Here is a 15389-nt window from a genome sequence, read left to right as displayed (position 1 = left end):
CAAATATTTTACTTCATGTCAAAGTTTCAAAGTTGCAGGATAAAGATTAATCTTCTAAAGCGAGCGAAGCAGAGACGATTCTGTGGTCCACACCAGTTTCTGGTGGATTTCTGCAAGCAGGTTTATTACAAAGTAATGTTACAGTAACAATTTCAGCTCTACCGAAATTAAACATACCATCGACGTGGATGCACAGAGAATGTCTACGTGGAGTGGCACCTCTCCGAGGTCAATGCACACATTGCTGTGAAGTGGTCAGACAAAAGAAGGGGCTGCAGCTGCTGACAAACAAACAGGCCTGGAAAGCGTCAGGATTATTTCTGCTACTGGTCTTAAATAGGGGGGGTTTCAAAGGTTTCTGCAGTGCGTAAATGGGGTTTATTGTAGTATATTGCATTGCCCTTTAAATGCATGTTGGCAGTATAACATAGCACTTAAATAGATAATTGCAGTGCCTCGACTGGTACCATGAAGCACCATCTACTCCAAACATCAGCAGACACAAATTACAGTACATTCAGTAACTCTCAGAGCGGCATCCTGCATTTTGCCCTTCATTAGTGTGTAGAAATATCAGTCAACCGTTCGACATGGTCATCCCCAGATTTGCTAGTGTTCATCAAACCTCTACAGGATTTGCATAAATAAAATAAAATACAATAAAAACGATTTGACATTTTTCACAAAAAAATAAAATACATTAAAAACAAATACACAAGGCCGTCAACATTCCATTCTCACATAATATTAAACCATATTGCCTCTGAAAAGAATATTTTACATCTTCGCAACGATTTAAATAACACTCAACACATTTGCAGTCTTTTAAGTTAGACGTCTCCAGTGTCCATTCGTGTGTTTAGGGTGCAACTAGCTCCTGGGTCATTTTTTTTTCTTTTCTTTTTTTTTCTTTTTTTCTTTTTCAAGGCCACTGACTATCGCTTGGATCCCTTGGCCAGTTTGCTCGTGGGCGTGCTTCTTTTTTGAGGAGTGGGGATCTTGGAGGGCTTTCCGTGCCGGGACGCGGAGCGCGGCGTGGCCCTGGCCGAGTCGCCGACCGTCTCAGACGCGTCTGAGCACACAGACTGGATGTCTGAGATGTCGAAGTCAGAGGCGTCGCTTCCTCTGCGACTGCTACCTCTGCTTCCGGCTTTACTCCCCGGTCGGCTGGAATTTTTTCTCGAATCTAGAAAAAGTTAAAAAGAAAAAACAAAAAAAAAAAACAAAACAAGGACGGTCATTAAGAGAAATCACGTAGAAAGATTTCTGACCAAGCAAATATTAACAAGCGTCATCATATCTGAAATAAAGCTAAATACATAACTGAAGGTATAGATTCACTACTCACCTCCTATTGTCTGTGCCCGAGCTTTAAGAACAGCAGCGTTGATCAACGTTCCCTCTTCGCCCGACTGAAATCCTTTGCCGGACAAATACCCAGGGAGACGTAATTTGCTGCCTTGGACTGCAGTACTCTGTAAAAGACGGAACTTTAATTTGCTTTCAGTCAATAATAATAATAACAACAGCTGTCTGTAGAGTGCAAGGACATAATTATTAAGTTCATAACGAGTTAAAGCAAAAAGCACAATCGATATTGTTGAGTTTTTTTTTTTAATGAAAAAACCCAACCACTGAAGCGCATCTTTTACAAGCAGGTAGTTATGAATTAATGCAGGGTTAATAAGTGATTGGACAGTCACACATGCATAGATTAAATAGAAAGTCACACAGAGTGTAGTGGGATTAAAATGAGGCAGATATTTTTCTCAAGCAAGAATGTATCAATAGACGCTAAGCCCGTTATTTAAACACATATACAGACCCAGCTGAAATATGCTCATGTCCAAAAATCTTATTGAAGAATTCAATTAGAAACCAGCAAAATCAGAAATAATTAAGTATTATTATATTTGAGTTTGTGGTGCTGTGTGTTGCTTTTGTCACACTGCAGATTTCAGCGGGGTCACGTATGCAAAGCGTTCCTGGTCATTTGCTGTTTATGACTATACCTCTGAGGATGAACCTTGGCTCCCGAAGGAGTCTGATGATTTAAGAGGAGTGGAGGGTTTGCTGTTTGTAAGCCATGGCTTATCATAATTGCGGGTTATGTGTTGGGGAGTCTGAGGAACAATCGTAAATAAAGTAAAATAAAAAAAAAGGTAATCATGGATTCACAAATCAAAAGCTACAAGGACGACTAGGTGGACACAAAAAAAGATAAACAACAGAATGATCAAATAATGCAAAACTGGTCATTGAGGTGAAGATAAACCAAGAGGAAAATCGTGATGGAGGATGAACAGTGAGGCAGAGGAGACGAGACGGTGGCACACAACAGACGGGGCCTCTCACCTTCGGTGTGCTGGTCACCGCTTGGTGTGACGGGACCGGGCAGCTCTGGCTGGAGGTGGACCTGTTCGGGGAGGCCCCTCTGGAGGACGGCCGAGACCTCCGGCCTCTGTAGCGGAAGCTCGCCATCACCTGCGTGGTTCCCTCGGGGAGGATGAACTTCTCCCGCAGCTCCACATTAGTCCTGCCTTTAGCTACGAAATGAAACTCCAGATGAGCCACACAGCATACAGAAATACAAATACAAATACGCCTTCGATGGGTGGGGGATTTGGGTTGATGAATACGATGTGATAATGTTGATGATTTAACACTTTATTTTCCACTTCATAATAATTCCCTAAAAGCTCCCAGGACTTTTTTTTTGTTTGCATATATTGAACTGTTTTGTTTTTCTGTGGTTGAATTTCTCATTTTAACCTCCTGGGACCCGAGCTGTCTGCATTTGGAATTAGTAGGACGTATAAAAACTAAGCATCAACTTTGAACAGGAAGTAGTAGTTTTTGTGGACGCTGGGACTATTTCATTATTTTTATTATAATAAAGTCACCCAATGTGTGACAAAGTATAAAACTGTTTATTTTTATACCTGAACATGGATGAGCAAAAACAGAACAATGAAGTCCCAACGTCCTCAAACAAGTACTTTCTAATTAGGGAGGTTGTAGCTCGTTGCTATTGCTAAAATGTATTAAACTTGTGTGTCATATCAAACTAGAAAGTAAATAAATAAGTTTCAACCATAAAATTCAATGATGTTTTCTACCTTGTCCACTTTTGTCCCGTGATCATCTGTAGAATGAATCTACTAACATTACTTTTTTTTAATGTAGTGACCCCTTGCTACCACTAGATGGCAGACTAAGCTAATACTAATACTAGTTAAGACTAATAAGCTGCGATAAAACCTAAAACTTAATGTCCCCGTATGAGGACGTGGGGTCTCAGGAGGTTAATAGAAATTAATAAACAGGAAATGTGCCAATCACAAATCAATAAAAATAGAACTAATTTAAGAACTGATTATTAAGAAATTATTAGTAAAGTATATTCTAATAATAAAATAAAGTGTTACTATGTTGTGAACTGTCTTTTCTCCAAAAAGGTCCATGCAGTTTCTTATCCATACTGTCCAACAGAAGTCCTGCGACAGTAGTGGACAAACGTGTTTCGCGAGTAGCATTTTGTTGAGTGTTTACAATATTAAAAAAATCTTATTGTGCCTAAAGACTCCTACAACCAAGGACTGCCCAAATTAGAAGAATCAGAAAACCAAGAAAACAGAAACTACACAGAATAAACCAAACTGTTACGTTAAAAACAATCAGACCTGCATGCAGTTTTAATCACTAAGCCACACTGTTAAAGTGAACAGTGCAACAACCTTTCAGTTTTATTCTGTGTGGGTTATATTACGCCAAAAACAATGCTTTATATTTACAGATATTCAGTTCACTATCCCTTTCACAGGGTTTTCAAATGTGAATTTTACCAAACCTGAAAGCTGCAAAAGAAGCTCACCACATGCCGAGACAGTTAAAAGAGACGATTTGTGGCGTCACGTCCCGAAACTGACTCGGAGAAGGTGACGGCGGGTGATTTGATTCACGCAACACAACCGCATGCATGAAAAAACAGCCGCAGCTGAAAGGCAGCTGATTGCGAATGGGACTGGTCTGTGATAATGCCATTCGTTCACAATGAGCAGCTACTGTGTGCGCACACACACACACACACGCACACACACGCCAGGACCAACACAAGCAGCACGCACACCCGGATGTGCAGACACACATACCACTGGTGGGTTCATGGAGCAAGGTGAGAAAGTTTGAGATTTGCCAACCTATAGGAGACTGAGTAATTGAAGAGTTTGATTCCGAGCGCAACATTTTGCTCCCGTGGTGATGAACTAGAAGGAATGATACCATGTCGGAGCAGGAGGAGGAGGGATTAGCGGGAGAAACAGAAATTGATCATTAATACAGAGGAGAAGCAGAAAAAAGTAATAAAGCTTTTGCACTAGATGAGATTGGATGTCTTCATATGAGTGTAGGCAGCCAGCTGCTAATCAGCGCTGGTCTGGATACAAATACATTTGATTGAAGTCCTACTCAGTTTCTTTCTATTGTTCCAGAGTTTGGAATTAAGAAAGCAAAAATAGAAGAAAGTAAGTTAATATAGACATGAAAGAAGAGGCAGTTTCAGTGCTTAATTTCTATTAAACACAAATCGGGCATAACATTATGACCACCTTCCTAATATTGTGTAGGTCTCTCTTGAGAATGGACATGAGCCTTCAGGGGGTGTCCTGTGGTGTCTGGCTACAGGATGTTCTTAGTGGGGGCCTTTGGGTCCTATGGGTTGATGGGAGGGGCCTCTGTGGGTCAGGAAACCAATCAGTTTGAGATCTAGTGAATTTGGAGGCCAGGTCAAGGCTTTGAGCTCGATGCCATGTTTTATTAATTATTCTTAAAGCCTGTATCTAGGCTGCATCCTGCCGGGGATCTGTGCTGCCGCCAAGGAGTGTCATTGCTGTGGGGGTGGGGGTGCCTGGTCTGGTCTAGGCGGGAGGTAGATGTCTGAGTAACCTCCACGCGAATGCCAGATCCAATATTTTCCCAGCAGAACATTCCAGTGGTCATAATGTTGTGGCTGAATGTGTATGTTCACTGAGAATCAGAAGTTTTTGATGGATCTGTTTGCAGTCAAGTAGTGAAACTACAGGACGACAGTAACTACAGCATCATTATAGGGAAAAGATTTCAGACCAAAACTGACTGAATAAGGTGCAGAGAGTAATATGTGTGTGATCTTAAGTTCTAAACTTATGGGTTCACATTAAAAAGTTATTGGAAAGTACAATTCAGACAAAAAAAATGAACACTAGCAAATAGTAATAATATCAATATCATATTTAGTAATTCTCCATAAAGAGAAGGAAATAAATCTGTAAATCTAAACACTGGACGATCAAAAATCAGATTAATGGAGGGGTCAGTATCCTTCCCTCCTAATGAGAGTTAATGACCCAAACTGAAATATTCAACCTCTACTTTCTACTTTTCTCACACAAACAAAGGTCTGCTTCTGTATTATGTATGTTTCCTTTGACTAAATTTACTAAATAGACAAATTTGCACAAACATGAATAAATTGTCATTATTATTTTTTACATTTCTGTTTTGCGACGCTGCTATGCCGTACCAGTTTACTGATCTATGTCAATGTCGCTTTCACCAATTTACTAATTTGTGTGTGAATCACAGAGCTGTTCAAATGTACTATTATTATTATTATTTTTTTTTTCTTTTAACCAGACATTGACAATAAAACTTCTCATTCAAACTCTCCTTATAGTTAAACTGGGAGTGCATGTCCTTCAGGTTTTATTCCCTCCTGCCCTTACTTTGCGACTTCTCGTGACGGAACATCTGAACTCACCTCGACAGGGGTCGTTCTTCACCAAAAACTCATCCAGGGCCATCCAGCCTCCTCCCACACGGACCATCACAGTGCTGCGTAAAATCCGCACAAGCCGAAGCTGCTGAGAGTCTCCAAACTACGGGACAGACAAGAGACGTGTGAAACTGCCGGCCTTCTCGCGAGCTCCGTCTTTAACTGCAGACTAAGAGCTGTGCAACACTGGAAACCAGACTGGCTCGGAGAATCACATTTGTTCCGGTGAATAAATAATTGGTTGTGTGGAATTGTGCGGCTTTGATCATAAATATTCTGCCATGGGGCCACTTCTGGTTTCCTCTCCGTGTTGCACAGGTTTTTACACACAACACAAAAACGCCAGTTTTCACTTTTCATTCTCAAAGACATAAACTACACAAAGGTCAATCCAACTGGTTTCTTTGTATTAGTGTGTGTTGAAGTGTGCGATTTAAATCTAATTTACCTAAATTACTCCAGGGGTTCATACTACAGTGAAATGACTATTTAAATTTCTCTACTATATACGCAATACATGAAATCAGTGGATGTCGAACCTGACTGATTTATTCTTAGGGTAAAATGATTAAATTAATGTGAATCAATAGCCAATTAACAAAGATAAGCAAACAACAGGGTGCACTGCACTATCACAGTTTCCTTTTTCTACAGTTTAGTGGACGATTTTCAACAATTTTTAAATATATTTTTGCAAAGCTCCAAATCAGTCAGGCTCTACATTCATGTCTGATACCGTTAATAGTAAACTGAATTTGAGCTGCTGCACTGAATTTCATAGCTGTGCAGTAAATACAGCGCAAATACTTCTACAAACTTGACTGGACATTGTGTTATTTCAGGAGTGTGTAGCTCCAGTTTGTTGCCGGTTGAGCCTGTGAAAAAAAAAAACATACCTGAAGGCACATGATTATACCACCAGGGGGCCCCGGTGTACGTATAATAACCTGCCTTCACATTACCAGCCACGCACACAACACATAAGAAGCACGTTATTGATGTGAATGGCTCAAGCTTTATGAGGTGACACGAGACAGGCGTCAGCCAGTTGGATGTGACCGTGAGGATTAGCACACAAAAAAAAAAACACAGTTTGCACGATCACAGCGGCATGCTTTCTGTCCAAAACAAAATGCACATCATGGTCAAGCGGACATACACCTATCCCCCCGCAATCCAGCGCTCTGTTGCACTTTCTACAGCTACGGCTCAAGATGCATTGACACGGATGCAGATCCAATGCAGCAAATGAAGGAATGGTTCCGATCATTTCCCGTCTAATCCACCACAGTGTGACACGCAAGACATGACCAAACACTGATGACCCTCCACTGAGTGCCCATCTCTCATGATATCTCTTAGAGCTGGTATTACAAAGTCTTATATGATTCTCTAGAATGATTTAATGCCACTGGTGATTTTAGTGATCAAGTACATTTAAGGTGATGATGATCTGGAGGAAAAAAGAGGCACAAGAAATAGCTTAAGAATAACAATTTACCAGAATACAGCTTTCCAAAACTGCAACGTGTAGGTGGGAGGTAAGATTTTGATTTTCCCTGTTTGCTATTGTCTCATCGCCGATTAAGGAGTCATGTAAGCAGTGAACCAGACCAAACTGTCAAAAGAATTATTTCAATTCATTGTTGTGTGATAACAATACAAAGTCTTTCACATACCAACACTAAAGCCCCCTATCCCCTCTCTCTAACACCTCAGACAACATGCAGTTCATCAGGACATATCAGCAGGTAAAAAAATGAAAAGCAAACGGATTCATTGAAAGTCATCAAAGTTGCCCAACTTTGAAAGAAACTTAAGTGTCAGTTGCATAAAAGTGTGTCAGCCAATGTTGAGGAAAGTCATTCCCATGATACTGAAGCACCAAAGGCAAGCACACAGAAAGCATTATTAAATGCCCAGCAGATGAATTTATGCCAATAAAACATGGGCTGAAATGGTTTTAGCACGCCAATATTGTGTTTTCTGAAACTCAAAAGCAGATTTTAAAACGTTCGCTACTCTGATTTTCACACAGATTGTCATACTTTACTACAAACCTAAAATAAGTTGAAAATAGACATTGAAGCAATTTTCTGATCATAAATTGTTAGACATAAAACACAGGTTACTACTTCTGAGTTCCAGACCGGAAACATTGTCCAGGAATCTGGGCAGAAAGTGTTAACTGGACACCAAACTAAATGTAAATTATAAAATAAAAAGGCTTCAAAAAGCACAAAACAGGGGGGTTAGAAACAGAGGAGGGTGTTCATATGTACCTGGTTTCCAAGGTAGAACTGGTGATGTAAAGAACAATAAAAATAAATTAAAGTTAGCATTTCATTGACACCTCGTGTTTCAACACAGTCAAAACTTACCTTGGCCAAGACTGTCAAAACAATATATTTATATTTCATAGTCAAGCACATGTTATCATAACTAATTCAAACAGGTGAAAGTCTGCTTACCCGGTATTTGTTGGCACCGATTTGCTCCACTTGGAATCGTTTTGGGCATTTGCACTTTGCCACTTGACGTGTAACCTACGAACAGACAAGTTTTTATTGAACCAGGCTCCAGATCGACGATTTAAGTTGCAGCGTGCGGGAATTACCTCGTCCTCAATCTTGTCGGCGTCGGTCAGTGGTTTGTAAGCGTCCTTGTTGGGATGAAGGGCTGCCACGAACTCGTAGTAGTCGATGTAGCCGTCTCCGTCTCTGTCAAATATGTCCGCCACGGCGCTCATCTCCAGGCGGCTGGTGGGGAACTCTGTTGAAGGGCAGAAAGCGTCAGAGGATGAGCGTTTTTCCCGGGGTCTGTGGTTCAGCCGCGAGTTTGCGCGTTGGCCACTTACTGGAGGAGAGGATGCCCTCGATGAACTCCTGCCGCGTCACCTTGCCGTCTTGGTCTTTGTCGATGCGGCGGAAGAAGTCCATGACGCGAGACTTTTTGTGGTTCATCCAGCGCATGTAGCGTTTCCGCCACACGTCAAAGTCAAAGTTGGCGAATTCCTTCAGCTACACAGGAAGGGAAGGAAAAGGTTATATTATACGAATACCTACAAAAGGAAATCTTGCTGAGATTAAAGCCGGATTACCTCCTCGAGTCTGTCCAAAGCATCGTTGAGTTTCCTCCTTCTGTCCAGAGCCAGCAGCCACACGTGCTGCCACTTGGTCACCAGCAGGTTGACCCGCGGGTTCTTGGTTTCAATAGAAGCTTGCGTTGTTGATGCATACATGGTTTGTGTGGGCGAGCGCTTTCCTGTGGGGCAAAGAGACAAAAACCCTTCAGAGTGACTGTGTTTTCTCGCCCTGTAATCAGGAACAGATTCACAATGACATCATTCCAGGTGCGAAAAATGGGAGAGATGAGGATGTCGCGTCCCCCCTGCGGTGACTCAACACTTGGCCAGATGGCTCAGGTCACGCTCTGTGAGGGATATTTGTTGGATACATACTTCCAGCTCTTCCTTTGTCCAGCACGGGGATCTGAGACTGGATTTGGGGCTCCACTGCAGCCTTCCTCTTGTGTGTCTTAGTGATTTTGTCAACATCTGGTTGCTTCCTGGTCATTTCCTCCATGAATGCCTGCAGGGGAAAGCGACCACTGTTATCGGGGCGACCGTAACAAGCAGTGCAAAGCAGATAGCATAAAGGAATGCAGAGTTCTCTTTACCTGGTGTTCTGCTATGAGGCTTTTGACCTCCTCGATTTCCTGAGGCAGTGACTCCTTGTCCTTGTCGTTGAGGTTGGTCTCGGCCCACTGGAGCCAGGTCAGAAGATTCTCCAGCAGGTCGTGAGTGGCTAACAGCTCAGTGAGGGCCGTGGCCAGTCGCTGCTGGTGCTGCCTGGCCCAGGCCTGCACCTGTAACAGCAGCATGGCACAGGTTAGTCATATCTTACAGCTATGTGGTTTAGGAAGCAATGTCTCACTAAAGTAAGTGTTTTGTTGCTAACTTTAATCAACACAAAGACAGAGGGAAGGTTCAACAATTCTTAATGCTTGATGCCCCAGTTTTACTTACAAATCTTCATTGAAGGTTGAAGCATGAAATCAAATATAAAATATCCTGTAGGTATATATGCAGCTGTGGACTGACCTCTTCAAACCTGGCTTTAATGATGGTGTTCCAGTGTTTGATGGTCGTGATGGAGTCTGGATGGCAGATGCTAAGAATGGCCTCCCCCATACCGGTTGCTTTATTTAGAGCCACTCGCTTTTCCTCCAGCTTTTTCATGAAGTCCTATAAAAAAAAAACAAGAAAAGAAAAGAAAAGAAAAGTCGAATGGAAAAATTAGTTTAAATCTGGATTATCTTAAGCAAACATAATAATGCAACAATCCTCACGCTTGTCTCAATATCGGAGTAAGGCAGAGTTATTTTGACCTGATGAAATCATGGTTACGGAAGTATCTACAGTATCGTGTTTTTGGCGTAGAAGCTGACAAGGTGACAAGAACATTACAGAGTCAGGCTCTTAACTGTTTACTCAAAAGGCTTAATCAAAGAAGAATGCGGGCATATTTTATTACTTCATCAAAATGCATTATTGAAATAAAACCTTTGCTTAAATAAATCCCTTCCAAATATTTGCATTTCTTGCCTTGTGTTGTTCGATAAGAGCACGCAGAGCCTCCTCATCGTCAGGCAGGCTGCCATGGAAACGCAAACTCTGCTCGGCCTCGGCTAGCCACTCCAGCAGGATGTGTACAGTCGAGTGAAACTCCTCAGCCTGCAGCCAGAGGACACAGATCAGTGGGGCTCGCAGGGAGTGTGACTTTACCTTCTATCTCGTGACTGCAGGGACTCCACGGTACCTGGCACAGGGCCTGCTCCAGACGGGCCTGCTTGGACACGGAGAGGTTGCACACCGTCTCCCAGCGGGTGCTCAGCTCCTGCATCTGGACTTTGACCCAGGACGAGTCGTCGTGGCTGCTGTCGATCAGCTCCCTGGCTGAACGTTTGAGGGCCTGGACGCTTACCGTCCGCTTCCCCAGCTCCTTCTGGAAAACCTGCAGCAACCAGACAACGGATGACGACATCAGACCAATGAACAAGGATATAATCTCGCTTTAAAAAACTGCTGCCATTTACTAAATTGCTGTATAAGTTAGGCTGACAACAATGTTAGTGGAAATGTTCAAATAAAATGAATAATGACTTTTGAAATGAGCAAATACACCAGCATGGTTTTGTCCTGACTTGACAGAAAACTTCAAAGTACAAGGACTCTCAATGAAAAGGCTTTACAATGCTACCCATTGTAACGTGGAATGCAGTGTAAGTGCAGTTTGTGTTCTATTGTGATTAGAAACAGGCCCTGATGAAAGGGAAAAGCCGACGTCAAAGCGGTAGAAAGTTATACTTGTCCCTGAGGTCTGCCACAAACATCTGAGTCAAGCTAAGATATCTGCTAAGGTGGAACACTGTGTTCTTTGGTCTGGAGCTGTTTTCTACCTTGTGGTTGTCTATCAAGTTGAGAACCAGGTCTATGTCTCCATGTACGGGCTGGTCCTCAGCCAGCTGAGGTTCCACTCGGTACAGCCAGTCAATGAGAGCCTGGAGAGCGTCCGTAAACTGGCCGGAGAACAGCAGAGCCTCCTCCAGTTTGTTTTGTCTGCAGGAAAGAACCAATCAATCACGGTGAATGAAGAGGTGTTGAGAAGCATTGCAAACAAAAGTCCTGCCGGAGGGCGCGCGGGATAAGACACAGCGCAGAAACGAGGAAAGATGTGTCCTCACCTCTCTACCGACTTGCCACAAACGGTGTCCCATTTGTCCCTCAGCTCGCTCAGCATGTCGTCCAGCTTCTGGTTGTCGTCCTGAAGGGAGGTCTTGTCTTTCAGGGCGCGGCCTGTGCGCGTGGTGGTGTCGTACACGGAGTGTTTGCTGCCCACGGCTTTCTGAAACTCCTGCGCGCGAATAAGAAACGTTATCAGCAGTGGTCGGGTTAAAATGGATCGCTTTGCACGGCAACGGAGGAGCTTCTCGAGAGATTTTCTTCTTATGGCATGTTCAACAGTATCCTAATCCGCGCATGTGTGTGCATTTTGTGATTAAGAAGACGGTACTCGGAGACGGAAACAAAACTGTGGGGTCAGACCCCAACAGTCACTGCTCCACTCAGATTAAGAGTATCCAAAAGCAAGGCCAGCCCTGATACATTTGGACCAGGCTGGGATTATGATAGGATTAGCACAATCTCCCCACATAACACCGCAAACACAACAAGGGAGAAGCAAGCGAATGCACGACTAATGCATTCTGTAGATACTGTAATTTCCATAAATAGATTTTACTCTTGGAAATTCCAGCTCTCATACATTTCACATTAAACACGGGGGATTAAATTGCCGGAGCTGCTTAATGAATGCCATTTCACCCGTCGATGCTGTCAAAGGTTCCTGGCTACTACGGCTGCCATATTTTCCCTCCAGTAAACCGTGATGAAACAGCCCTCAGTCACCTTGTGCTGCGCCAGCTGCATCTTGATTTTATCTGGATCATTGGCAATTTCCACTTCAGAGTCCAGGGCCTTCTCCGATTCATCCAGCCACTCCATTAGTTTGTTGAACGTTTCGTGGAACTAATGAAAGATATTAAGACACAAACAGTTTAAAGCTTTTTCATGAGAGCGTGATTTCACTTGATTTATCGCAGAGTTCTGTTTAATGTTTAGAGGACTGCAGACAGAATATGAAACAGGCTTATTATATTATTGAAAGCTTTCCAAAGAGAATTGAAAAAAAAAAAAAAAAGAAGTCCTGATTGCAGCGAAAGCATGCCTCAAACTCAATAGAATTGTGCACAAAACGGTACCTGTTTCGCCCTCTTTCTGGCGTCGTCAAGGAGGCGACCTCGCTCAACAGACCTCTGCACCACCTTCTCCCATCGGCCTTGCACGCTGAGCAGCAGGTTCTTGATGAGGACCACATCCTGTTTCTGGCTGAAGTACTTCAGATGTGTCCCAGTCTTGTCCAGTTCAATAATGTGCTCTCTGTGGGAGTTCACCTCAGTCACAAACATCTGCGCAAACGCAGTCCGGCGCAGGAGGGAGGGAGGGAGGGAGGGAGATTTAAGTTAGGCATTATAACATCAAAGGGAAATTAAAGGCTTTCACTCAACTGTAGAGGTATAACCTCATTCATGTGATTCATGTGTTAATTACAAGCGCTCAGAATGAAAAAAACAGATGCCATTAAGTCATCGTTGGCCCGGAGGCAGAACGGCGAATTAGGAAACTACTGCATCAATTTTGTATATCATACTAATAATTTTTACAGACATTACCAGAGTGGCTGGATAAAAGCAAAGTTGGATGAAAAGGCTTTAATGTCTCAGTTTTATTCCAGGAAGACGTGAAGCAATTACGCGCCGGCACCGAAATGAAACCGCCTTTCATTTCACTCTGGAGGCCGTGCCCGCATATTACCTTATGCTCATCAATCTGAAACATGATGGTCTCCAGGATGAGCGAGGCGGGGGAAGCCATGTTCAGTGTCTGCTCCGCTTGGGTCAGCCAGTTGATGAAGTCCTGCAGAGAGTTGTGGAAATCTGTGGCCAGCGTTAGAGCTTCCTCCAGTTTCACCTGTGGAGACAAAGCGCGTAGAAATGCAGTGAATCCGTATGATTTTCGGTCATCACTTCACTCGCTGCTGCGCAAAGACTCTGTTTACTTGCTACAGTGCAAGCTAAAGATGGGGGGGGGGGAACCCAATTAGACCAGTTGCGCCAAACATAGTATTTAAACAGAGGAAGCTACCATCTCTGGAGTGGGTGATGGTGAGGCAGAAAGGCAATGATGAGGTTTTAATTGAGTAACAGAGACATCCACATTGACTCCATCACTGGAAAACATCCGTTCGCCAAAGCAAAGGCTGATAGCTCACGCTCATCCCGACGCTGTGGTAATGACATTATTAACAATCTGTTTTTCTCGTGCATTGTGGGTCATGTCGAGTGTCCTGCTAAATATGGAACTGCTCTTTCTTTAATAACCAGTAGACTAAATCAGCTTTAAAGATACGCTCGGCCCGCTGGGCTACACTAGTAACACACCGCAGCAGAGATCTTGGCCATCAGGCTGCATTCCTGGGACCGGGGCCAAAATTAATAGGAAGCAAAATGTTGAGGCAAAGATTGAAAGAGCCAGAATGGGGAGCTCCATATCTGGAGATGATAGAGGCATCTCTCACTCCAGATATGGAGGAGGAGATTTATCTCTCTGTCACCGAGAATGATGCTGTTTATTTATCGTAGCAACCAAAGTGAGAAAATGCTGCTCCGAGGGGCCGACGTCGTAAATAAAAAATTTTCACAGAACAATGCCGTGACTGATGAGTGTTTATTTTGGCCCGAATGCTCGTTTAGCTCCATTATTTATTTTACAAACTTGTCAAATTTTCGCTGTGGAAACACATGAGACCGCCGTTGTTCCACTTGACTGCTGTGATCCACGGCGTAACCGCATCCTGTGTGTCCCTGCCAGTGCTCCGTCCCCTACACCATTTATTTTCAGCACTGGGATTATAGAGGCTTTCAACTGCAGAGTCACGGCTCAAGTGTGTGTCAGCGATGCCTCACTGGGCTCTAAACCCGAAGTGGTGAGTCATTAAGCGAGGAGAAGTGAAAGCCATTCAGCGACCCCCCCCCACCCCCACCCACCTTGCGTTCGGAGACCTTTGCCTGCACCGCTTCCCATTTGTCCTTCAGGTTGCCGAGGTCCTGCTCCGTGTTGCTGTCCGGACCCTCGGGCGTTATTGCGAGCAGCTGGTGACCCTTGTTCAACAACTCCTGATACAGCTCCTCCTTCGTCTCAAAGGCAGAGCACAACTCCTGTAAAATAACAAAAAAATACACATACCGGCATAAGGAGAGTGATAGTTTTCAACGTAATTACAGCTGAAGACAGTTTGTGGTGATGTAGTGTTCGAATGTGATGACTTTCTCAGTGGCTTTTCCAAATTCAGTCCAAAAATGGTGAAGGAATGAGGCACGCTGAGGCTCTCGGAGGTTTCCCGCAAACATTTAAACAGTATGATGTTACTAATTTGATAAAAGTTATTGCTTTCAAGTCAGTGAAATGTTTGGGGAGAGCTCGCTGCGAGAGTGTCTCCATTACAGAAAAGGAAAACAAAGAAGGAAAACATTCCTAAATTCATTATAGTCAAGATGTGGCTTAATCGATTTGAAACACTTAAGGGGCTTTTTGTCTTCTCCCGCAAGTAGCGCATTCTGCAGCATCATTTAATTTTCACACTTCAGATAAAAACACAGAAAAGACACAGTCACCCTCCTCGCAAGCCTGCCATCTGCACGCAGCCTTTCATATTGTTAAACACATACCAGATGGGCGTTAAGCTGCTCCCGGGCCGTGTCTGGTAAGCCTCCCACAGCCTTTGATGCCAACAGCTGACGTTCTGTGTCTTTCAGCCATTGCTGCATATCTTCTATCTCACCATGGAAACCTTGGGCCTGCAACACAATACAACCTGAGTCAGGACAAAAGGTGTCACACACACTCATTGTTAGCAACCCACCACTCGGCCGTGAGGATGTCTGAGTTATTAATTCC

At 43.5% G+C, this 15389-nt stretch overlaps 1 protein-coding gene across 27 annotated transcripts in view; it reads right to left on the bottom strand.

Annotated features, from left to right (window-relative positions):
• Positions 1-103: 103 nt before the first annotated feature.
• The window catches only part of dst (dystonin), a 95329-nt gene continuing 80043 nt past the window's right edge, over positions 104-15389 (bottom strand). For 13 of the 27 annotated variants that reach the window (XM_047603878.1, XM_047603894.1, XM_047603881.1 and 10 more), the window contains 24 exons: positions 15161-15289; positions 14480-14650; positions 13248-13403; positions 12635-12841; positions 12282-12401; positions 11558-11727; positions 11273-11432; positions 10633-10827; positions 10419-10547; positions 9915-10058; positions 9491-9679; positions 9273-9402; positions 8913-9076; positions 8670-8832; positions 8430-8584; positions 8284-8358; positions 8095-8112; positions 7314-7430; positions 5798-5915; positions 4152-4265; positions 2356-2546; positions 2013-2123; positions 1349-1475; positions 104-1186 (listed from right to left, as the gene is read on the bottom strand). In XM_047603878.1, the coding sequence (XP_047459834.1) occupies positions 936-1186; positions 1349-1475; positions 2013-2123; positions 2356-2546; positions 4152-4265; positions 5798-5915; positions 7314-7430; positions 8095-8112; positions 8284-8358; positions 8430-8584; positions 8670-8832; positions 8913-9076; positions 9273-9402; positions 9491-9679; positions 9915-10058; positions 10419-10547; positions 10633-10827; positions 11273-11432; positions 11558-11727; positions 12282-12401; positions 12635-12841; positions 13248-13403; positions 14480-14650; positions 15161-15289 (3504 nt within the window). In that variant the 3' untranslated portion in view covers positions 104-935. The remainder of the gene's footprint in view (positions 1187-1348; positions 1476-2012; positions 2124-2355; positions 2547-4151; positions 4266-5797; positions 5916-7313; positions 7431-8094; positions 8113-8283; positions 8359-8429; positions 8585-8669; positions 8833-8912; positions 9077-9272; positions 9403-9490; positions 9680-9914; positions 10059-10418; positions 10548-10632; positions 10828-11272; positions 11433-11557; positions 11728-12281; positions 12402-12634; positions 12842-13247; positions 13404-14479; positions 14651-15160; positions 15290-15389) is intronic. The other 14 variants (XM_047603892.1, XM_047603899.1, XM_047603904.1 and 11 more) reach the window with 9 other exon arrangements.

The sequence above is a fragment of the Mugil cephalus genome, chromosome 13 (assembly GCF_022458985.1).
Source record: "Mugil cephalus isolate CIBA_MC_2020 chromosome 13, CIBA_Mcephalus_1.1, whole genome shotgun sequence".
NCBI classification, from domain to species: Eukaryota; Metazoa; Chordata; class Actinopteri; order Mugiliformes; family Mugilidae; genus Mugil; species Mugil cephalus.
Note: the sequence above shows the minus strand (reverse complement) of the source record. Positions and strands in the feature narration are given on the sequence as shown.